The sequence below is a fragment of the Dipteris shenzhenensis genome, chromosome 30 (genome assembly GCF_047967505.1).
Source record: "Dipteris shenzhenensis isolate YYH24624 ecotype China chromosome 30, Dip_SZ_1.0, whole genome shotgun sequence".
Taxonomy (NCBI): Eukaryota; Viridiplantae; Streptophyta; class Polypodiopsida; order Gleicheniales; family Dipteridaceae; genus Dipteris; species Dipteris shenzhenensis.
The window spans coordinates 47,281,048-47,305,044 of NC_141625.1; the positions used below are offsets into that span (position 1 = coordinate 47,281,048).

General features: G+C 43.7%; 1 protein-coding gene and 1 pseudogene across 1 annotated transcript; both read left to right on the forward strand.

The window, feature by feature from the left end:
- The first annotated feature begins 7,116 nt into the window (after positions 1–7,116).
- On the forward strand, positions 7,117–17,425 carry LOC147882233 (D-tagatose-1,6-bisphosphate aldolase subunit). The gene is made up of 5 exons (XM_087401715.1): positions 7,117–7,533; positions 16,176–16,276; positions 16,368–16,475; positions 16,605–16,706; positions 16,820–17,425. Exons 1-5 carry the CDS (start codon positions 7,212–7,214, stop codon positions 16,988–16,990), a joined length of 804 nt encoding a protein of 267 aa, XP_087257841.1. The 5' UTR covers positions 7,117–7,211; the 3' UTR covers positions 16,991–17,425.
- Positions 17,312–21,982, forward strand: LOC147882234 (uncharacterized; annotated as a pseudogene).
- The last annotated feature ends 2,015 nt before the right edge of the window (positions 21,983–23,997 follow it).

Consider the following 23,997-nt stretch of genomic DNA (forward strand, 5'->3'; position numbering starts at 1 on the left):
AAATATCATACCCATCGGACAAATGCACATGCGATAGGAGCACGCTGATGCGTATTTGCAAATAGTGTCTGATGAGCATGATAATTTGCAAGGTCCTTAAAGTAAAGAATTATAAGTTTTGTGCAAATATCGTATCCATTGAACAAATACACATCCCATAGGAGCACATTAATGCATATTTTTTTTAATAGTCAGGTGGGACACGTGTTGAAAAAGGGAAAAATATGTGTGTCCAACCATGCAAATGGTGTCTAAGGAGCATGATACATTTGCATGGGCCTTAAAGTGAAATATTTGAAGGTTTGTGAAAAATATCATACCCATCAGACAAAAGCACATGATATAGGAGCACATCGATGAGCATTCTTTTCTATACTCAAGTTTGACATGTGGTGGAAAATGGGAAAATATGCATATCTAGCCATGCAAACGGTGTCTAATGAGCATGAAAATTTGCAAGGGACGTAAATAAATTAAATGTAAGGCATTTGCAAAGTATCCTACCTATTAGACAACCTTAAATTAAATAAGTGTAAGGCATGTGCAAATTATCATACCTATCAGACAAATGAACATGCCATATGAGCATACTCTACCCTTGTAGAGCAGCTAGCCATCCTCAATAGTATATTTTTTCCACTTGAGTCCTTTATCACCAACTTGTGGTGTGTCACCATTTCCATGCGATCCTCAATGAAAGCCTCTCAATTAGTTGCATCCCTATTTCTAATTGCTTTCCATTTTTTTGAGAAGTGAGTATCAAACTCACATTTCCCTTTTAAGGACTCAAGGAAATCATTCTAAAATTGAGTAAAACTCAATTCATTAACAATTGGCCTTCGGCTAAGGGAGTCTACTACCACATTGAACTTCCCTTTCCGATATGTCAATTGTATATCAAACTCTTGCATTAATTCAACCCATTTAGCTTTTCTACCTTTCAGCTTTAGCTGATTGTAAATCCACTTAATGCTCTCTTGATCAAAGATGATATCAAATTTAGCACCATACAAATAGTGTCTCCACTTCTTCAAAGCATAGACTATAGCATATAGTTCCTTCTCATATGCCGAGTAATTCCGCTGGGCACGATCTAACTTTTTGCTTTCAAAAGCCACTAGTTCACCTTTTTGTTAAAGTACCACCCCAACAACAATATCATTAGCATCTGTCTCAACCACAAATGGTTCATTGGGATTCACTACCTTTAAGACAGGAGTTGCTGCTATAGCTACTTTTATTTTTTCAAAACTTCTCTTTTGATGTTCATCCCATATGAAGGTGCTTCATGGAACAGCTATCTTAGCATAATCTTGGATGAATCTTCTATAGAAACCCAAGAATATCTGTAATTCTTCTAGGTTTGTAGGATGTGGTCATTCCAATATGGCCCTTACTTTTTCAGGATCCATACAAACCCCTTCTTTGGGATATTATATGTCCCAAGTACTTTACTTCTTTTGCAAAGAATTCACATTTGGATTCTTTAGCAAAGAGTGAATCATCTCTAAGCAGTTGGAATATTTTGCAAATGTTCCAAATGCTTTTTCTTGGTTTTACTATAAATAAGGATATCATCTAAAAATACTATAGCAAATTTTCCTAAATATGGCGTTAAGACACTATTCATAAGTGGCATTTCTTTGAATTGATAATGCCCATACCTAGTACGAAATGATGTCTTTGTAGGGACATCCTCTTCTCTAATTTGTACTTGGGGATATCTTAACCTTAAATCAATTTTAGTAAAATATTTTGCCCCTTGCAAAATTGATCAAATAGCTCATCAATGCGAGGCATATGATACTTATATTTTATAGTGATTTTATTTAATGCTCAGTAATCTATGCATAAGCACATAGTACCATCCTTTTTCTTTATCAATAAAATTGGTGCATACCAAGATGTGCTACTTGTTTGAATTTGGACCTTTCTAAGGTATTCAGTTAATTGTCTTTTGACCTCACGTTCCTTCGTTTGACTAAGCCTATATGGGGATTTTCAAACAGGGGCAGATCTAGGAATCAAATCTATTTTATGATCTACTTCTCTCTTGGGGGGTAAACCATCAGGCAAATCAGTCGAAAAAACATCTTTAAATTCAAACATTAAATCATTGCAAGAAGATTTATACTTTTTAACATTATAAAAAACAATATGAACTCTTTTCGATGCAAAAGACATAAAATCACCAATAAAAGTAAGTTCATAGATACATACCTTGCATTCTTCTTGGTGTAGTAGTCGTTCCAATTCCATCAAACAAATAAGAGGAGAGTTGGGCACATCATGTTCTCCTTGAATCTAGAAGACTCTACCCTCATTTTCAAACATAATGGAGTTATTAAGATAACTCCGGTGTAAGCTATACCCGAGACTATACAACCATTCTTGACCAAGCACTACATTTGTTCGATCGAGATGCATGATTTGGAAACCTAAGGCTTTCTGTAGCCTTGAATATCAACCTCTACACCATGTATCATGGTGTCCCTATCATTGCCCTTTGCCAAAGAGACCACATATTTATGGGCGCTTGGACTCTCAAGTAGTTCTAATTTCGTAACTAGCGAGTAGTTCAAGAAATTATGTGTTGCACTATCATCGATCATCACTCTTACCCTTTGCCCCTTTATTTTTCCATGCATCCTCATTAAATCATGAGGACCAAAGGTAGCCGGGCTGCCACACATGTGGGTGCTCTGCTCATGATAGACCTCCACTTCAGTGTACTTTTTAGTACCATTAAACACCTACACCGCATGTAGTTGTTTTTGTGGAGGTCTATTTGGGGCTTTAGCTCCTGCTTGTTTATTTTTAGGGCAGTTCCAAGCAGCACGGTCTTTGCCCAAACATTTGAAGCAAAAATTTTATTGTCTAGCCCTTGCATAATCCTCTTTCTTCAAGAGAGGATAATTTTGTGTTTGAGGTTTCTTAGGTGGTTCCTGAGGAACCTCCTTGTTAAAGTGTCTCTTCCTTTTCAAATTGGGAAATTTATTGAACTAAGGAACAAAACCTATAGGTTTTGGGCCTATAGGTTTTGGGAGAATTTCTTCTCACCTCAACCTTGTGATTGTCTTTGAGACCTCTCACAAAACCACTTATCTTTTGGAATTCATCAATTCCTTTTAGCTTAAGGTCTACTTCTCTATATTTTGCTATATACTGGACTAGAGTGTTTTTACCATAGTGCAATTGTCCCAAGCCTCTCACGCTCTTTCTAATTCATTTTTCGGTAAAAAATGTTCAAAGTTTTTTTAAGAAGGCTTGTTCAAACTCAGCCCAATACATAGGAATTCTATCATTTTCTTTGAGGCTCGTCCACTATTTATAGGCCTTGTTTCCAAGGGAAAGACTTGCTTCCATGAATTGATTTTCAAGAGGGGTATTCCTGAGTTGATAAGGGTCTTGCCACTTTTGCAAGAACGCATTAATCACATCTTTATTATGCTCCTTTTCTTCCCCATTGAAAATTGGCAGTTTCAAGTCCTTAAGAATGTTAGAGGTTTCTCCAAGTCAAGAGGTGGACGTCTCAACTTGATTAGGAGGAGTCGGTGATTTTTCCATAGGAGTTCTTGATTGAGAATAGGATAACTTGGTTATGGCTTCAGTTAGGATTTTCAATGTATCACTAATAGTTCCTAATTGTGTCTCCATATTTTGTGTTCGAGTTTCAAGTTTAGTTAATTCCGTATACAAATTCCATAATCACCATAGTATATGTCTTCCATTTCCACGTTATCCTCCTGAGTTTCATTTTATACTTCCTCATGTATTTCCTCTCCAACTATAGCTTTTCCTTTTCTAGTCCTTTCCTTGCTCTCCTTAACCATTTCATCTCTTTCTAGAGTTGTCATTTAAAAAATGTGTATTTTTCCAAAAATTATAAAGCAAGAAGCTTAATAGTAGAGAGAAAAATGCAATGCCCACTTATCTGGTATTTGTTCAATGGTCTTGGAATCCTCTTCATGCTTTCTTCGACCCACAATCCTTTCGATTCCTCATTTGCGCTTTCCTCGATCTAGAACTCCAATCCTCTTTCTTTTAATGATGGCGAGGCTTTAATTTGGAAGGAATTGATCTTGGATATTGAGGGTCTTTGGAAAGAAATGAAGCTTTAGGATTTTTGGAGAGAAAGAGGGAGGCTTTGAACTTTTGAGGAGTAATACTTATAAGTCCTTGCTGAGGTGGCTTTTACTAAGGTCTTGGAAACCTTAGATGATGTGGTAGTTCTTCTACCTTGTGATTTTCTGCAAACAAACAAAACGGCTTCTCCATTGCAAGAATCATGGCGACTTCTTCTACTCCACACGTCGAGCTATTTCTCCTCAACCACCACTATATAATGTTGCATAACCAACTTCCGGCTTGACCTCGCCGACTCCCTATAATAGTTGCATGGTTGAGATGAAAGCAGCTTCACCCTGATTCAAAACTCCACTACCACTCTCCGCTCTCTTTCCACTACCGCACCCCCTCAAACACGCGCAAACGATTGCCAAAGCTCCCCTCTATAGAAAAGGCTCAAGACGTGTCCTCCCGTAGATGGTTCTCCGTCTTCCATACGTGAGTTCATGGCAGCATGTAATCCTCTACCTACTGTTGTGATCTCCTACACTCCTAGGCCTTGAACTCTCGCTTTCACGTCAAGAATCTGGGGGCGATGCTTGCAGAATAGAGTTACTTGCATAAGTAGCTCATTAGAATTCTCACACGAAGATTCGGCTATGAGCTTACTCTCACTAACAACACTCACACAAGGACAGAGAAGAATAAATTCTTCAGGCTTATGAACTACATCAGCAGGCTCTGATACCAATGTAACATACACACCAAGATAGAGGGCTCTATCCTAGTTTTCCACCCAGCCTCGGATTCCCAACATGAGCTCATCGTGATTCTCTTCTCTCGTGAGGTTCCTCTCCCCCCAAACCTCCTTTCTTGAGCTCCCTTTAGAATCCTCCCCCTAGCCCAATGCTTGTCGAATGGCCTCCTACCTTGGTGGCATGTGTCCCATAAGGGACCTTGCCATTCTAGCCCTCTCATAGAACCCAGATGCACCTCTTCATTAATGTCTAAGCCTAGGCGCAGCCCTAGACCCAAACCCTCTAGGCCTCATAGTATGCAAGCATCGTCGAGCCCTCTGGTTTCCCGACAGACCATAATTACACCACACGGTTCACAGGCGGGGTTATGGATGATGTAACAGTCATGATAGAGTATCCTTTGCAAGTGAGTAGGCAATATTACCAAATCGTTGAATGAATCGATGCGACACTTCTCGAAGCTCTAGAAAAGAAGGAAGAGATGTTATTTGAGAGAGAATTCCTTAGTCTTGGAACTTTTGCATGGAAAGTCATCCAAGAATACCTGCATGAAGTTAGTAAAGTGCATGTGGAAGATCTTGATGTTGACTCATTGGAAGGCTCATGGTACATTGCTCAAAATCAACCACAAAAGGAGAAAGAAGGAGATGCTTGTCAAAAGGAGAGAAACAATTGCTAGAGGTCTAGGAATGACCATGAATTTAAGTATTTCACAAAGGGAGATTTGTTGAATTGACTTTGGTTGGATGTTCACCTTCAAGTGATTGAAATTCTTAGTGCTTGTGCAGACACTAATCCTTTACGAATGCCCAGCACCTAGGCTCTCTAGGATATACTAGGAAAGAATAAAAACTTTACATAAATGTTCTCGATAGGCGAGTCAGGGGTTAAGGTGCAAACAGCCCCATCCTATTGATTGAAGCAAGTACGATACCTTTAGAAGAAGAAGATTGTCAATTCATGGCTTACCTCAATAAAGTTGAAAAGATGGATGTTAGTGGGATACCACACAAGGTGATGGAAGTAACACAAATTATGGGCTAGCACAGAGAGGGAATGAAGTGGATCGAATCATAGGGCATAACAACCATTGATATACCAAAAGATGCATGCACAATCATGTAATATACTAGAAGATGCATGTGAAATCAAGGAGATAGTGATGCAAAAAATGCTACAGAAACTATGCTGAACCCAGTGACAAAAATGCAGTTCTACAAATAGCAAATTAAGTCAATGGTTAGCTACAAAATGCTGAAATACCTCGGGGAAGACATATCAATAAATTGAAGGCATATAAACTGCAAAATCAGGATGAGCTCACATGATCTTGAGGTAGAGGGGGATAGGTGGGCAATACCTAAGATCCCAAAAGAAGAAGGAGCTTGCAAAATCTGTCTTGCAGGGGAGGTAGAAAATTGAGTGGCATGTACTCTTAAGATGTAGAGCCTATGCACACATAAGAAAAAGATATGGATGTAGCAGATGTAATCTAAAATATGTGTTGGAGCAACCAGCCAAAAAGCTAGGAAGCCTACTCAAAAGAGACTCTGGAACATTGCAACAAGGTGTTGGGACTAGCACACAAGTACTCACTACATAATAAGTTTGTAATATCCTCTCTCACGGGATATAAGGTATCACTATTAGTTGACAGTAATCCGTAGATCCTGAAGGGTCTCATGCATAGTGTCAGCCTCATAGTGAATGCTATTCTATCACTAGATTTAGTCTCTCTCTTTCTCGACTTAGAGTTTACAGGCATGCCTAGATCTTTCCTAGGGATAGGTTTGACTGTGCCTATTCTACCAAGTCTTTCTAATATGCTTTGAGGGAGATTTGCCATTACTCTACACGCATAGTTTACATAATTTATTAATACTTGGTTCTGTGTTGACACAAAGTTAACATTCACCTAGATCGCTTTCGTTACCCATTTTTGAGTTAGCAAGGATAAAACAACCCTTCGAGATGCTCCACTGGCATATTTATGTGGCTTTCTCTTCATGGGGTTGTTCCCACGATAAGTTGGAATATACATTTGAGAGGCAACATTGGAACGTCCATTGGAGACAGATGTTTTGATGTTGTCGCCCAAGCAATTACAAGGCCTATATAGCAGAGTTGCAAACTAGATTGGAGGTGCATGTTGGCAACCTCCGATGAATCAATGGGGACAACTACGCCGCCATGCTCTAGGATGGAATGTTTCGCCGGGGTGTGTGTCGTTGGGAATGGCCTTCGGAGAGTGCTTTCCTTGCCCAAATGAGGCTCAAGTGCCATGTGGCTGAATAAGTCGACAGACCCCTGCCTGGGGAGGGTGATTCCTTCAACTCCTCCCCAATCCACGTGCACACGTCACTTCAACTGAAGCGCAGTTGTGCCATGGAGACCACCCAGACGTTGCGTTGCGATGTGTCACCATATCCTTACCTTCTTCGTCTGGGGTTTGCTCGCCGTAGTGGTTCTCCTCTCCTTGATGTCCGTCTCTTCCTTTCTCGGGCGCGCAGAAGACTGCATTGTGGCCTCCGTTCCTCTTCTTTCAGCTGGCCTCAATGGTACCGCATATCGCCTCCAATTTCGGTTAAACACCTCCACGTCGTATCTGCCTCAGGAGGCGGTCGCAGTGATGGCGGAGGGGGCTTTCCCGGGGACGAATTCGGGCGCTATCCATGGGATCCCTCGTGGCACGTCTCAGATAACAACGGTTCCCACCTTCCTTTGCAGCGATTTCAGCTTACTTGCTGATGACATATGATTTTGCGGCGAATGGTTGTCTGATAAGAACCCTGTTGTTAATTTACTAGTTAAGCATTCAATCCGTGCAGGCCAAGGGTTTTCAAGAGCTGTATAGCATTCCATCAGCAAGAGCTGTGCAGAAAAAGAAAAAACAAAGTTGTGCAATTAAAGGGACCTTCTTTTGGGGTCAGGCTATTTATGTTTTCCTTAATTTCGATCTAGCATTTCTTTGGTTGCTTTTAGGCCGTGTTTCTTGTCCATGTATTTACCTTATACTTATGCATTAAGAACACTTTTGGTGTTCCATTTCTTCCAACGTGGTGGTTTTTATTAAAATAGTGAGAGGTGTATAGCCTACACTTTCTGAGCGAGCATTGTTGGAGCTGCTACTCCTTCATTGTGAGAGAAGCTAATACAATGAATCATTCAAGCTGTAGAGGGCTCCTTAAAGCTCTATGCATCAAATTTTCCAGAGCTAGATCAGGGTTAGTAACTTCAAAGTTATGATAGCTTATAATCATTGTTGAATGTCAACTTGCCATTCTCCCAGCATATGGGTCATGTATGGCGTCAAAAGAGTGATGGACTTTGCAAACTATAGTTCTGCATAGAATCATTCTGTTGCATCATGATAGTTCTCAGACGCCAGCTCTAATTGGAAAAAGTTTGGATATTCTGAGATGATATGGTCCAAACATTAGTAAGGTTTGTCATGGTTATTCTGCTTGTCCCGGCCCCAAGCTCATGTATCGATTGCTGTATTGTCTGTTGTATTACGGCTCTCTTCTTTCCCGATTATCTAGATGAATCCTAAAGCATGCCCAAACTCATCCTCTAAAAGCAGAAAAATTAGTGCAGTTTCTAGATTCAAACTATGATTACTTATAAAGACAAACCATACATACATACATACATACATACATACATTGCATGCATGCATATAGATAGATAGATAGAGAGAGAGAGAGAGAGAGAGAGAGAGAGAGAGAGATTTTTAAAACAAAACTTGTATCTGAAATTCTTTCACAATTGTCAATATAAGTAATCGTAGTTTGAATCTAGAAACTGCACTAATTTTTTTGCTTTTATAGGATGAGTTTGGGCATGCTTTAAGATTCATCTAGATATGTGTTTTTGCCATATTGCTGAGCATGGAGAGGCTGTGTAGATAGGGAGCGGTGGGTAAGTGAATACAAATTTATGCATGCTATCTTTCCACCTCCTCCATGCTTCTTGTCTCTCTTGAAGGCTTGAGTGCAGGTTTGGGTTCTAAAAAAGGCTAAAAGGTGGAGGGCGTTCCCTACAGTTTGGACAAAAATTTTACGTCAATACCACTGGAAGGAATCCTAGTTACTCGGTCATTATTATTTTTAATGAAAGAGTCTTAGGAGTGAAAGACATTAAGCAGATAACATAGTAACAACGATTCACTGGACTATGCTTTACTCATGAATATGGCCTCTATTTATGTAGAGAGTAGAGGTAGAATTGAAGAGGCATGTGCATCAAGGGGTGTGCTAGCCTTCGTCGTTGAGTCTGCCCTTCACTTCCGGAGTGCCGACAGAAACACTGTACTAAGACTTTGTATAAATGGATGCTCAAGTTTGTGTGGGTGTGTGGATTTGTATTTGTGAGAGCATATTTTTATACTATGGTCTACACCCACTGTTGGGCACTGATGACGTCAGTGGGAATGTCATAGTAGCTAGTCCCTGCTATGCGTGATGGAGTTTATGGTTTTCAATCTTATGAGTGACTATCGTGAGATTGAAACTGCACTATGTTGTGTTTTTAGAGAACGAGTTTGGGAAGGTTCTTGGATTCATCTAGGTGTATGTGCATCAAGAGGTGTATCCAATCCTCGGGACAAGGGTATACGAACTAGATAGAAGCAAAATAACATTGCTCAACAAATCCCACTAGGCTTCAGGTGTGCACCAAAAACCACATCAGAAGATGCGATCAATCGGCCTCTAGATTATATAGTGAAGACCAAACTGTCCTCACCTTGTCCCACGAGACATATGAATTGCTGTGTTTACAAAGCACCCCACTTGATAGAACTACGATGTCCCCCATCTCTATTGGCCCACTCCAGAGGGATAGTTGCATCTATCTGAGTAATGCTCCTACCACTGCATATACCCTAAGGCACCAAGTGGTCTACCACGCTCATCCAAAATAAAATCATTCCACAACTATAGCTGCCGATCGATTTCATCTTGCACAACGGGTAGAACCCTCTGTAATGAGTTTTCGAAGCTCCGCCAAGCTCTGATTAGCCTTCTCCTTTACTGCTAGCCTTCGTCATGGTTGAGTCTGCCCTTCACCTATGGAGTGCCGATAGAAACTCAGTACAAAGACTTTGTATAAAGGGATGCTCAAGTATGTGTGGGGGTGTGGATTTGTATATGTGAGAGTATATTTTTATACTATGGACTACACCCACTATTGGTCGTTGATGACATCAGTGGGGATGTCATAGTAGCTAGTCCTTGCTATGTGTGATGGAGTTTATGGTTTTCAACCTTATGAGTGACTATCATGAGATTGAAACTGCACTATGTTGTGTTTTTACAGGATGAGTTTGGGAATGCCTTGGATCATCTAGGTATACCCGCCAAGCTTTGACCACAACAGCCATAAGAAGCGGTGAAGACATTCAAAAGAACTGCAAGACCCAATGCATCAAAGAAAGGAATCTTTCCTTACCCTCTGTGACCACAAGCTTGCAGACCAAAGCTCTACACTGAATATCAAGATAAAAAATGTTTAGGCCTCCCTCTTTGGGCAGAAGAATCAAGATGTCCCAAGCCATTCTGGCTCTTGCATCTATGGGCCCATCAAGTCTGCTCCAAAGAAAGTTTGTTATAGGCCTTTTAAGCTGTGAAATGCAGTCCCTAGAGTGGCACCAAAAAGGGCAAACAAATCATGCAATGGCCATTAAGATATGGTTGAAACTTACCATTCTAGAAACGAGATCCAGCCTAGCTAAACTCCCAAGAAGGAGTGTTCTTATGATACTCTCCAATACGGGAGCAACTGCTGTGAAAAGAAATGCCTATGCCAACTTGACAATTAGGGAACATATCTCATGGCTATGCATGGTTTGGATTATCTATGGAGATGATCAGCAGGAGAATGCCCGTATGCAATATGGGATGCAATAAGGTGCCGGACTTACAAGCATGAAGAAACTTCAAAACTGGAAGATTCTGCCGAGATGTTAACTGAACTGTAGCTTAGGGGGAAAAAAATCACCTATACATGAGCAGGAAGGCCATAGCTCCTTGCTTAACTGGAAGAGGCACATAGATGATATCAGAGTGACATAAATCTCTTCAAGATCAGCGATGAGCTAGCCAGAAGGTAGATGGCTGGGCTCCACTAAAAGTGAGCTGGTATTGGCCGCATCACTCCTTGTTAGAAATCGACCAACAGAGGGTATGCACAGTGGAAGGCTGAGAGAATATTTCAGGAGCTCACACAGTGTGTGTGGAATCACAAGCTTCTTAAACTTATGTGCTTCAAATAGATGTGTAGACTCATCAATAGACAATGATCCAGCCAGATATAGAAGCTACTAAAAGAATATATTTCGGTCCGAAACTATGGACACAATACAAAGAGAGATAGATCCAAAGTCCCACTAAAGCATGGTCCTTTGATCTTATCGCCACATACTTCTACTATCTGCCAGATATCTCTAGACTTGAGCCCGCGTGCCCCACCTTGAGCATATGTAGACTCTCCATCCAGATCACAACACCTTGCTGCCTTGAGAGACAGCCAAGGTTCAGCCCTTGAGAGCTGAGTCTGCAGCACACCTTCTACTCTCCTTCACCTCCAGGATGAGGCATAAGGAAGTGTCTTCTGGCTGCTCTTGTCTGCTCCCTTTTCTCTTGAGTTGCTGGATATGTAATGAGGCCACAATGTTGAATGGACCTCTTATATAGGCCCAAGGGCTGGCAGAACCCACCGACCCGGCAGCCTAAATGGCCAACTGCTGGTCGATTCAATCCCCCCCCTTTGGCCGATTGGTTTGGCCCCTCTTGGGGCTCGATATCTGGGGCCTTTGGCCCACATTTCATTGCAGGCCCAGCCCCAAAGTCCTGCCTAGTAGCTTACCTGGTAGGCTGGCTCTGACCAGCCCTACCAGTCGACCTACTAGTTGACTTCCTTGCAGGCTACCCTGCCATCTCTAGAGTCTGTTGCAGGCCATGTGCCTGCCCACAAACCTCGCCTGACAACTTGCCACATAGGCGCCTCTTCTTCTAGATCACCACGCCATCATGTTGCTTATTAAATCCCTCCTGCCAGGGCAGATCCAAGACATCCTGTCCCTGCCATCTCTCTTTCACAAAGGTGTCTTCTGACGCAGCCATGCTGGTCTCTCCTGGTACCTCTCTTCTTTCTGGGCAGATCTTGTCCTAGGTCTCCCTCCCCCATGCTCTCCTCATTTGGGGGCTTACAGATGGGGAGGTGACCTTTCCAATGCCCCCTCTCACCGACACATCTCGGCCCAATGCCAATAGGTCGATGATGTTGCCCCAGTAGTTCCCATGATGAAACCCTCTGGCACAATCCGGTTTCGATTCCGGTTCCTGGCTTTTCAACCAGTGGCTCCTGCTCCTCCAAGTACGGTCCTGCACAAGCAAACCATCTTGGTATACACGTCCATCCCCTGTAGCACCTGTTGGCACCATCTTTAGTCACATTCCCGCCTTCAAACTCGAGCAATCCAAACGCCACGATCTTCCAATTGTCCTCATAATGAGTGAACAACCTGGAGTCTTCTTGGCACCATGCTCTACGGGTTTGTCTCAACTCTGTCCTTCCTTTGGCAAGGTCCGCAACAATATCTCAGATAACGTGGACCACGAACTCTCACTGAGCTCTCAAGCATGTACTCTTGTGGCTTCAATGTCCATCACCTTCCAACACTCTGTGTCTGAGATTTAAAGAAGCACCCACACTTCCCCTTCATCCTTCGAAGAAGGCCCATTCCTTCCAATCTTGCATTTCCTGAGACATATGAAGAGCAGATTCTCTCCACAGCATGCCATAAAGGCTTAAATTAAGAACATCAAGTACATACTAGAGCATCGTATTGCCTGTGTGCTTGCTTTGAAAGAAAACCATGCATCTCATTGAGGCACATACCAATAACGCGTGCAATCCTGTACTATCCCCTTTTGAATTACAGCAACCATCTGAACATGAAACCCTAGGGCACTCCATGGAATCCACCCTTGTGTTAGTATCAACAGCCACTGCACTTGGAAGACTCTAAGCACTCCATGTTGTCCTTCACCTTCTCAAATGTCTCTGGCCCCTCGTCGGCCCACATCTCAATGTTAGACATCATCACTGTGGTTTCTAGGCTGGCAAATCTTTTACCTCAGCACCACATGGAGATGTCACCAAGAACAGTTCTTCGATTACCACATTAGCTTTGGCTTTTGTATCACCATCTAAATCTGAGTTGGACTCCTTGTTTTTCTGGTCCGCCTTCTTCTTTTTGCAATCCTTCACAAAATGGCATGGTGTGTCACAATAGAAGCACTTCTTCTTCTTCTGCTTCCTTTTCTTCTTCTTGGAAGTGTCCTCGTCATCTCCAGAGCCATCCTTGTTAGGCTTGCCAACGTTAGGCTTGCCCTTTCCTTTGCTAGCATTCTCCTTTGCCAGCAATGCCTTGTCATCGTTGTCGTTGTTGTAGAGCTTCTCCCCTGCTTCTTCTTGAAGTAGTAATGGACCCAACTCCTCAAAAGTTAGAGGTTTGGTCCTCTCTCCCGGTGCCATAGTCGTATCGAAGCTTTTGAAACTCCCTGGTAGCCTCCTTAGTACCATCAAGGCCAACTGGAACAAGTCCACCTTCTTACCAACCGATGCTAGTTGATCCCTCACCACCTTGATCTTTGTCAAGTGGTCACGTACCGGATGTCCTTTATCCATATCCAAGTTGTAGAGCTGATGCTGAAGAAGCAAGATTCAAGATGTGTTATCTGTCTCGTACAGATCTTTCAGAGTGGCCCACACCTCTACTGACGTGTCGATCATTTGGATGTGAGGAAGCACAGAGCCCGCCGTAGTCCCTATGATCAATGCCAGGGCGTGGACATCTCTATCTTTTCTTGTTTCGAGCTCTTCTCCATCTACTCCCATTGTTGTCCACCACATCCTCTGACTTCGCCGCCGTTCCCGTTGTCAGCTTCCATAGTTTTCGAGCCACTAAATGACCCAGATCTTCACGTTCTAGATAGGGTAATTTGTCCCATCCAATTTCCTAGACTCTCCAAAGTTAGGGATGGTGAAAGAAAGAAATTTGGGGGAGGAGGAAGGGAGAGAAGGGGCTGAAGAGGCTTCTGAATTCGACATGTGTGCTGCTAAACCACACAACAAAATCGAACAAACTCAACCTTTTGTAGACCAGAACTCTGTACGCACCTGATTGAACCTGAGTCACCCTCCTCGCAAGGGCCAGTCGTGGACGTAGATTCCCAAGAGCTTCTGAATCAGGGTCGTCCTTCAGCAAGGTCCCTGCCTTCAGACTCCCACATGTATGACCCTCCTACTTGGGCTCGATACCATGTTAGAAATTGACCAACAGATGGTACGCACAGCTGAAGACTGATAGAACAGCCTAGGAGCTCACACAATCTGTTTGGGGGTGTGGAATCACAAACTTCTTAAACTTATGTGCTTCAAATAGATGTGCAATAGACAATGATCCAGCCAGATATAGAAGCTACCAAAAGAATATATTTCCATCCAAAACTATGGACACAATACAAAGAGAGAGAGATCCAAAGTCCCACTAAAGTGTGGTCCTTGATCTTAAAGTTACCACCACGTACTTCTACTATCTGCCGGATATCTCTCGACTTGAGCCCGCGTCCTCCACCTTGAGCGTAAGTAGACTCTCCATCCAGATTACAACACCTTGCTGCCCTGAGAGACAGCCAAGGTTCAGCCCTTGAGAGCTGAGTCTGCAGCACACCTTCTACTCTCCTTCACCTCTAGGATGAGGCCCAAGGAAGTGTCTTCTGGCTGCTCTCATCTGCTCCCTTTTCTCCTGAGTTGCTGGATATGTAATGAGGCCACAATGAGCCTCTTATATAGGCCCAAGGGCTGGCAGAACCCACCGACCCAGCAGCCTAAATGGCCGACTACTGGTCGGTTCAATTGCCCCCCTCTGGCCAACTGGTTTGGCCCCTCCTGGGGCTCAATATCTGGGGCCTTTGGCCCACATTTCATTGCAGGTCCCAGACCCAAAGTCCTGCCTAGTAGCCGACCTGGTACGCTGGCTCTGACCAGGCCTACCAGTCGACCTACTAGTCGACTTCCTTGCAGGCTACCCCGCCATCTCTGGAATCTATTGCAGGCCATGTGCCTGCCCACAAACCTCGCCTGACAGCTCGCCACATAGGCGCTTCTTCTTCTGGATCACCACGCCCTCATGCTGCTCATCAGATCCCTCCTGCCAGGGCAGATCCAAGATATCCTATCCCTGCCATCTCCCTTCACAAAGGTGTCTTTTGACGCAGCCATGCTGGTCTCTCCAGTTACCTCTCTCTTCTTTCTGGGCAGATCTTGCCCTAGGTCTCCCTCCCCCATGCTCTCCTCATTTGGGGGCTTATAGATTGGGATCCAACACTACTGGCATAGACCTCGCTCCTGGTGTCTGCTGATGGCCAATGTTTTGTGGGGAGTAGAGGAGATTGGCAGGAGGAGCCTTCACACTCCTGTGACTAGCATAATGCAAGAGTTGAGAGACCACTGATAATTGCTAGGCTATCTGTCAGTCCTCTTCACCATATAGTTCCTAGGTACCTCATCTTTTTGAAATCCCTTGGCGTTTCTCTTTGGTTATATAACTTCCGTTGCATAGGAGCTCATTGAAGAAGGGTGTTTAATATATTGACCAAAGTTGCAACTCTTAAGACTCACTGCCAAATTGCGCTGTGTAGGGAAGGCACTTGTTTCCTCGGGGATTTGTATAGAGAACTCCAGCAATCAAGCAGTCACTACTAATGCTGCAACTTAATCTTATTGGAAACCACAAAGTTTCAATGTGTCAATAACCCTTTGGCTGCTAGGTTTTGTTTATTTAAGATATGAAGTGAGCATGTTTGTAATTTGGCTATTTTTCTGGTTCTCAATCTCTCTGTGATAAGGTTCATGATTTGGCTTGATGCTGGTATTAGCACTCTATGGCTGTTGGAATTTTATGATCATCTTACCTCCTTGCAACATGTATGGTTCCAGTTGCCTTATAATGTTCTATGCCTCTGTTGGACCTGTATCACGTATCCAACGGTCCAATATATATTTTGAGAAGTATGGGTGTGTTTACAAAGCTTTCGAATTTTAAGATGTAAAAGCATCATCCTTCCAGACAACTTACATCATCTCTTTTCTGGACCTCAACTCCATTGCCTGGTTCTGTCATGGATTGGTATGCTGGTTGAAAGTTTCCAACAAATGATATCTGGGTTGGGATTTGAAATAAAATCTGCAATATAATTTGACATGCATCTTTGTGATCAAAGGAGGATGAACATGCGAGCTTGATTCTAAATCTAGATGGCCTGTTTGGTGGTTTATTAGGGATCGAGTGGGTTCAGGAGGATCTTGTCACTCTCTTCACAACTGATGGGCTGATTCAGATTGGAGGTTCAAGAGTGCCTCGTCGAATATTTCCTACAGAGGTGTTTAACACTCGTTGAAGGCAATCCAAATTTGACCCACCCTGCATTGTCTTTAATAGGCTATTAACTTCAATGTTTGTGTTATCTGCAGAGGAAGCAGCTTCGCGGAAAGGTTCCTAGGCAATTTCGTGAAGAAGATTACATGGATCCCAAACAGGGCCTTTGCCTTGGTGCCATATTTGATATCTCTGCAACTAATGTGAGTGACTCTAGTTTGAGTACAAATGTGAGTGGCTCAAGTTTGAATACAAACGAGACCAATTGGTGCCCTGTTCACCATTCTGTTTTGTCAATCTTGTGCGAATACTGATTATTTAAATTTGTGCAGGGGTTGGATTTGGGGCGAAGATTTTGCGTATTTGGATTTTGTCGTTCCATTGAGATGCTGAGTGATGCAGTTGAAGATACAGTGCTTGAGCAGGGCGGAGAGGTAACTGTTGTGTCCTGGAAATCACTGGGTGATTGGCTGCTCTGTGTTCTTCACCTTCAAATCTCAAATTCCATTCTTGGCAAACAAAGGCTCATACAGACAGGCACTTGCAGGTCATGCTTGCTGAAAAAGGCAGTGCTGGTGGCCTCAATGAGAAGCTTTCTATGACAGTGGCTATGCCATTTCTGTGGGGTATACCACCAGCAGTTGAATCACTAAATTATGCGATTCGTTGCGGTGGTGGTATCGTTGAGAAAGTCTCTTGGCAGTGGGAGTTTTTGTGATGTGATGTGGGTTATAAGCAACACTGGCTGAAGGATGTCAAGGGGTGAGCGTGAGCGATTGGGTATGGAAAACCATGAAGAATGCAAGCAATTACAACACAAGGATGTTCAAGGGAAGCTATGATCCTGCCCATCTGTACCCATGCTGCTTGCTATTGATCCTCTCCATTCTTGGGATTCTTCCTGCTTTGTAATCAATGTATATACCTAAATTGGTTTACACCCCTGTTGTACAGCAATAGTAGTAACATGTGCTGCTTCATATGGACCGTTGCCTGCATGGAGCCCATGTCATATATTATATCTGCAAAGTCAGTCAGCATGGGGCTGCACTGGCTTCATTTGCTTCAAAGACCAGAAGGACATGAAACATTTTCACAGATACAGGATGTTTGTGAGTTGTACTCATGGTAAAAGACAGCCATTTTGAAATTGTCTTTGATGGTTTATTTTTTTGTCCATTTCAAAATTTTTAGAGTCTATCATGGGTTTCGCCATACATATTGTTCCTTCTTGGCTGTTTGTTGCTGCCTGTGCGTGGCTGAGTCTGCTCCTTCCCAGGAGGTTTTGGCTAAGGAGTTCATTAAGCACAGTTAAGCCTTTTTTAACTTCTCCTGGTGCTTTTGGTTAAGAACAGTGAGTAATGTATGATGTGTATGGACTTCCCAGATCTGAATAAAATGACGATTAAAAATAGATTTCCTATCCAAGGGTGGATGACCTCTTGGTTGAGTTGAAGGGTGCCAAGTAGGTTATTAAGGTAGACTTGCGATAAAGATTATATCAAAAAAGGATTAAAAAGCCTTCAGATGTCACGAGGATGTGAAAAGTGATGTAAAGTATCTTCCTAACTCAACCTACGCTTAACCCGGGGTTAAGCATGGTTAAGTGTGGTAATGGTTTGGCCGTGAGGGACTGGCTAGAGGAAGTGCACACTTCCTAGAAGTTCCTAAGGGCAAAGTCTAGGTGCACTACTAGGTCCTAGGGGCAAGGCAAAGGCTTTAAAAGAGGGGTCTAAAAGTTGGGCCCAAGGACAACCAACATTGTCCTTGGTATGGGGGTTAGGACTTTAATGAAGGGGCAAATGGCAAGGAGGAGGTGCCATTTGTCATGCATGTGTATGCATGCCCTTCCCCCACCTTCCATCGCTCTCCCCTCACTCTCCCAGAGGTATTGGACGTTTTCAATTGTTCTTGTGCAGTTTTTGAGCTGTTTAAGCTGTTTCAAGCCTGTTTTTAGCCGTTTTAAGCCTGTTTTGATTGTTCCAAGGCTAGTACGCACTTCTAAGAAGTGCCAAAAGTCATTTTTGAAAATTTTTGTACGGTTTGTCTTTTGCTGTGCTAGACCTTTGTGCACATGTTTCTAGCTGCGTGGTGGCTTTTGGAGCTGTTCTGGACCAGTACAGGCTGCAGGAGGAACTTTCCTTGTTGCTTTTGGCACCCTCTCTTAGGAGGACTCAGGTACAAATCCCAAGGCAGTCATTTCGAGACAGATATGTGGACCATCTTTCCTCTACAGCTCTTTCTTGTTCACCCTCCGCTCTCTACCTTCATTTCTCTCTTCTCCTGATTGTTGGAAGACACCTGCACCCTGTGGGGAGCCTGGACAGAGGATAGGTGCGAGGAAGGAGCTCGCCCCTTTCCCACAGAGAGTGGGAGTTGGTTCCAGGTTTGGTTTTTCCTTGTTCTTTCTTGCTTTGCAGCTTTTTGCAGTGCATGCATATTGTGTGCAGTCTTTCAGGACTCCAACAGGTTCTAGGAAGCACCCAAAGGCAAGGGTGATCTTGTGGAAGGCCTAAGGACAGTGTGGATGCATGTGATAGCCTTGAGGCTGCGTTGAGCTCAGTTTGCCAGTGGTTTGGATGCCTGAATGCCTCTTAAGTTGTGTCAGATCAGAAGTGAATGCTTGAGTATGCCTTGCCAGTGGGAATTCTAGTGGTGCACTTGGATTAGATGCCTTGAAGATAGGTAGAGGATTTGCAGAGAGGAACAGTGCAAGGTTGAACCCTTGTTGTAAAGCATTTCCATTCAGAAGCATTAAATAAATACCGTAAGGGGCGCCAAGGCATTTGGGGCCAGTGGGTGCACTGTGTACTATTTTCATTGAGCAAGGGCATTCTAGCCTCACCTTTGTTGTTGTTGAAGCTTGTTTCTAAGTTATGCTAAGTGATTGAAGTGACTGAAGCTTGCATTGTGGCTATTTATGAAGTTTATGACTGGGTAGAAGAAGATCACTGCCCTTTTGTTTATCGAAGGCCGGTTTTAGTGGTTCCATTGCCGGGATCGTCACCATCTTCCTACAGAGGTGAGCCCTGGTAGTGTTGGGTGAAGGACACCTTCAGTGCAATTGTTGCTATAGCCATCAATCTTAGCAAGCATGTCACACCGTGAGAGGTCATTGACGTGAGAGGTCATTGACCATTTCAGAGCAGGAGGGGTAGGACAAAGACAGAGCATTAGAGAGCTTTGATGAGGAGCACAGTACCAGCGGGGGTGATGACCAGTAGGACAGCAGGGCACATCCTGTCTCTCCTGAGCATGCCACGGAGGACTCACAGGATGAGGTAGATGAGGCAGAGGAGCTTGATCTCAATTTTTTTTTTTCAGCTACGAATGCAAAGTGTAGCGGGAGCCTTGTCGCAGTTGCAACATGTTGTCACGGAGATTATGCAAGCTCCTCCTCCTATGGTTGCTTCCCTTGGAAGCAAAAAGTCATCTCAGAAGAAACATAAGAAGCATAAGGCATGTTTCTTTCGGTGGACAGCCGTCAGAGATGCCCTCGATCACCCCGTAGCGGGTAATGCCAATAACTTTCATTCAGTCAATCGGGGACAGCAAGCCCTTCCTCATCCCACGATGCATCTAGGATATTTCAGAGGGGGATCAATTTTTCAGGCAATGGTGGCACCATCCGTAGAGGCACCCAAGTAGCTTTATGGGTAGCAGGCAGCCGGGAATGCAGAATTTCCAGCAACCTATGATGGGTGGAATGCCCTGCAAATGCCAATATGATGTACTCAAACATTGGGATGCAGTCTGGAATGTAGACAGGAATGCCTGGGACAATGGGCAATAGTTGGAATATGCCACAGATGCAGGGAGTGGGACCTGGAATGCCAAACCCTACCATGGGTACGGTTGGAATGGCTCAGAATGCGGGAGCAGTGATGCCCCCACCATTTTTACAGCCCCCCGTTTATGACAATCTCACCCCTAAAGGCAAATTGAAAGATTACAAGGAGGGAGGGGCAACTGTCAAGTTTGAGACTTTCAATGGGATGTAGGACAGATTGAAGGTTTTGACATTCGTGCAACAGTTTGATGCTGCCTACTCAGGTGGACACTTCACATAATCCTCCGCAATGCGCTCCAATGGTGGACCAACCTCCTCTTGCAAGGCAGAGCACCTACCACTTGGGTCGAATTCAAGCAGGTCTTCTCAGCAGCATGGCTCACTACCACTTTTGAGGTGGATATCATGACCGCCTGGTGCAGGTTGGATGCTGCAAATTGCAGAAATTTGGAGGACTACAATAAGAAGTTTTGGGAAGCCCTACTGCCAGTGAATTCTTACAGACATGTACCACTGTCCGAGCAAATTGAAAGATATTGCTGCGGGTTGCCAAAGGAGATTCGGGACTACTGCACGAAGACAAGGGTTTCCAATATGTCTCAATTGGTTGAGAATGCCACTACAGCTTATGCACTAATGCAAGGGAAAGTTTCTGGGTTCAAAGGAAGCTCACAGGAGACATCAAGGTCAAAGGGCAGCAAGACGGAATTCCCTAAGAAGTTCAGAAAGTTTTCGCAGCCCATGAAGGCAAAGTTTGTTGGAGGACAGAGGCGAGTACCGACCTGCATGTCTGATGAGGAAAAGCAAATTCTCTATGATGCCAACAAGTGTTATATTTGCAAGGAGGAAGGCTAGAGGGCTTTTGAATGCCCACATAAGAAGCGGAAGTTTCCTCCTCTTGAGCAGGGTGAGCACAAGGAGGAAAAGAGGACTGATCAAAAGAATAAAAAGCCCAAGCCCATTGCTGGTCTTTTGCCAGACTTGATTGGGGCTGTTCAGAATATAGATGCTACAAAGTTATGCCGGGCATGGGGCAAGATAAGAGACCAAACAGCTCTGATGTTTTTCGATCCGGGAGCCAAAGCCAATTTCATCTCTCCAGAGCTGGCTGGAAAGTTAGGAATAAGGGCGGAAGAGATGGGTCCTTTGTGTGATGCAGATATGGCCAGCCAGTGAGTTACTCCGGTGATAGGCAAGCTGCGGATGCATATTCAGAGCTACGTGGACACAGAAGAGTTCTATAGTATGCCGTTGAATGGTTGTGGTGTGTTACTGGGGATACCTTGGCACTTTCGTGTTGGGGCTGTTTTGGATACAAAGAATAAAACAATCACAATCACTCACCGTGGCAAGACCCACGTTCTGGATGCTAAATTGAAGGGAGAATCCATCCCTATTATATCTACTTCTGCCATTGGCAACGTCATGAAAAAGCATCTTTCAGCGTACTTAGTGTTTGCATCTGAAAAGAAGTCAGTAGAAGAAGAGTCTCATTTTTCTAAGCTGGAAAAACAGCGGACAGATTTTCTTTTTAAGTTTAGGGACTGTTTTTTTGACTCACTTCCACAGGAGTTGCCCCCTAAAAGGCCAGAAGACCACACGATAGATATAATCCGTGGTAGCAGTCCTCCTAACCGACCTCCTTATAGGGTCAGTGCAGCCCAGCAAGAGGAAATTATGAACCAGGTCAAGGACCTGCTGGAGAAGGGGCTGATTCAGCCCAGCTCTTCACCTTACTGCTCACCCGTGCTCTTGGTCCAAAAGAAGGATGGATCTTGGCGGATGTGCATTGACTTTAGAGCCCTCAATAAGATTACCATTAAGAACAGATTCCTTATACCTCGGATAGATGATATTTTGGATAGGTTACAGGGGTCTGGAATGTTCAGCCGCATTGATCTGAAGAGTGGTTATCACTAGATCAGAATTCAGCGAAGGATGTTCATTAAACAGCATTTCGTACCACATTTGGTCTGTATGAGTTTCTTCTCATGCCATTTGGGTTAACCAATGCACCTGCCACCTTCAACAGAATGATGGACAGGATTTTTAGAGAGCACCGAGCCTTTGTTGGCACTTTCTTCGATGACATCATCGTGTTCTCTTAGGATGAGGCTGAACATAGGAAGCACTTGGCAATTGTTCTCGAGGAGCTACAGAAGCATAAGCTGCTTGTCAATGCCAAGAAAAGTGAATTCTTCATGCATGAGATCCATTTTCTCGGGCACATTGTTTCCAAGAATGGAGTTAGGATGGACCTTGTCAAGGTAGAGGCCATCAGGAATTGGCCACACTTGAAGAACATCCATGAAGTACGTAGTTTTCTGGGCTTGTGCTCGTACTACATGAGGTTCATTCGGTATTTTGCAGAGATCGCATCTCCTTTACATGCCTTACAGAAGAAAGGGGTCACTTTTAGATGGGGTCCCAAAGAAATTGCAGCTTTTGACCTATTGAAGGAGCGACTTTGCTCAGATCCTGTGATTATTTTGCCAGATCTTCGCAAACCCTTTGCTGTCCAAGCAGATGCATGTGGGAACAGCGTAGGAGGGGTACTTATGCAGGATGGAAGAGTCGTGGCATACGAGAGTAGAGTGCTCCAGGATGCTGAAATGAATTTTGGCATCTATGAGAAAGAGATGTTGGCTGTCATGCATGCTCTTTCGACCTGGAAGCATTATCTTTTGGGTGCTGATTTTCATGTTCAGACCAAACATCAATCACTGCGGTACTTTCTCACTCAGAGAAAGTTGTCTGAGAAGCATATGAGGTGGGCAAATTTTATTTCTATGTTTCATTTTCAGATTGTGCATGTGCCTGGGAAGAAGAATGTTGTTGCAGATGCACTCTCACGCAAGCTCACTCCAGATGCAGTGTCTGTTAAGCCACAAGTTTCAGCAATGACCATTGCATATCATGATGAGCTTGATGCCATGAAGAATCAATATGCCAATGATGCTGATTTTTCACGGATTTATGACCAGTTGGTTGATGGATAGAGGTATGAGCACTATACTCTCAAAGATGGATTTCTGATGATGCATGGCAGATTGGTGTCACGAAACAGTTGAGGCCCAGAGTGTCGACAGAGAGTCATGCTCCACCCTATGCAGGACACAGAGGCATTTATGCCACCATCAAAGCTATGGAGCACTATTTCTTTTGGCCATCATTGAGGAAAGATGTCGAGGCATATGTCAGGACATGCATCACCTGCCAAAAGGTGAAATATGACAGGCAGAAGCCGGCTAGACTGCTGCAGCCTCTACCTATTCCCGATTGACCTTGGCAGAGCATTGCCATGGATTTTATCTTTGATCTTCCTCGTACATGATGGGATATGGACCATTATTTGCAGATTCAGCAAGCAGCCGCCTTCATTCCCGTCAGAAAGAAAATTACAGTAGACTAGATGGCGACTCTTTATGTCTCATGTGTTTAAACATCACGGGATGCCTCAATCAATTGTCAGTGATAGAGACCCGCGAATGACAAGTCTTTTCTGGAGAGGTATTTTTGAGAATATGGGTACCATGCTGAATTTCTCATCCTCTTTCCATCCTGAATCTGATGGGCAGTACGAAGAAGCCAATTCCACTACCCTTGATCTTCTCAAATGCTATGTTTCAGATCAGCAATCGAAATGGGAGCAATTTTTGCCACTTGTTGAGTTCGCGTACAACAACACTGTACACTCATCCATGGGGAAAGCCCCCTTTGAAATTGTGGCAGGAGAACGGAAGGTACCTCCCATTTTGCATAGGAAAGAGAAGATTTTTGAAGCAGACAGATTTGTGGAAAGTTTGGATGTTGCTTACCAGAAGGTCAAAACAGCCCTCCAGAAAAGCCAAGAGAAGCACAAACGGGCAGCCGATAAGCATCACCGCGAGTTACTCTTGAAAGAGGGCGATTGGGTGTTGCTGCGTTTTCAAAAA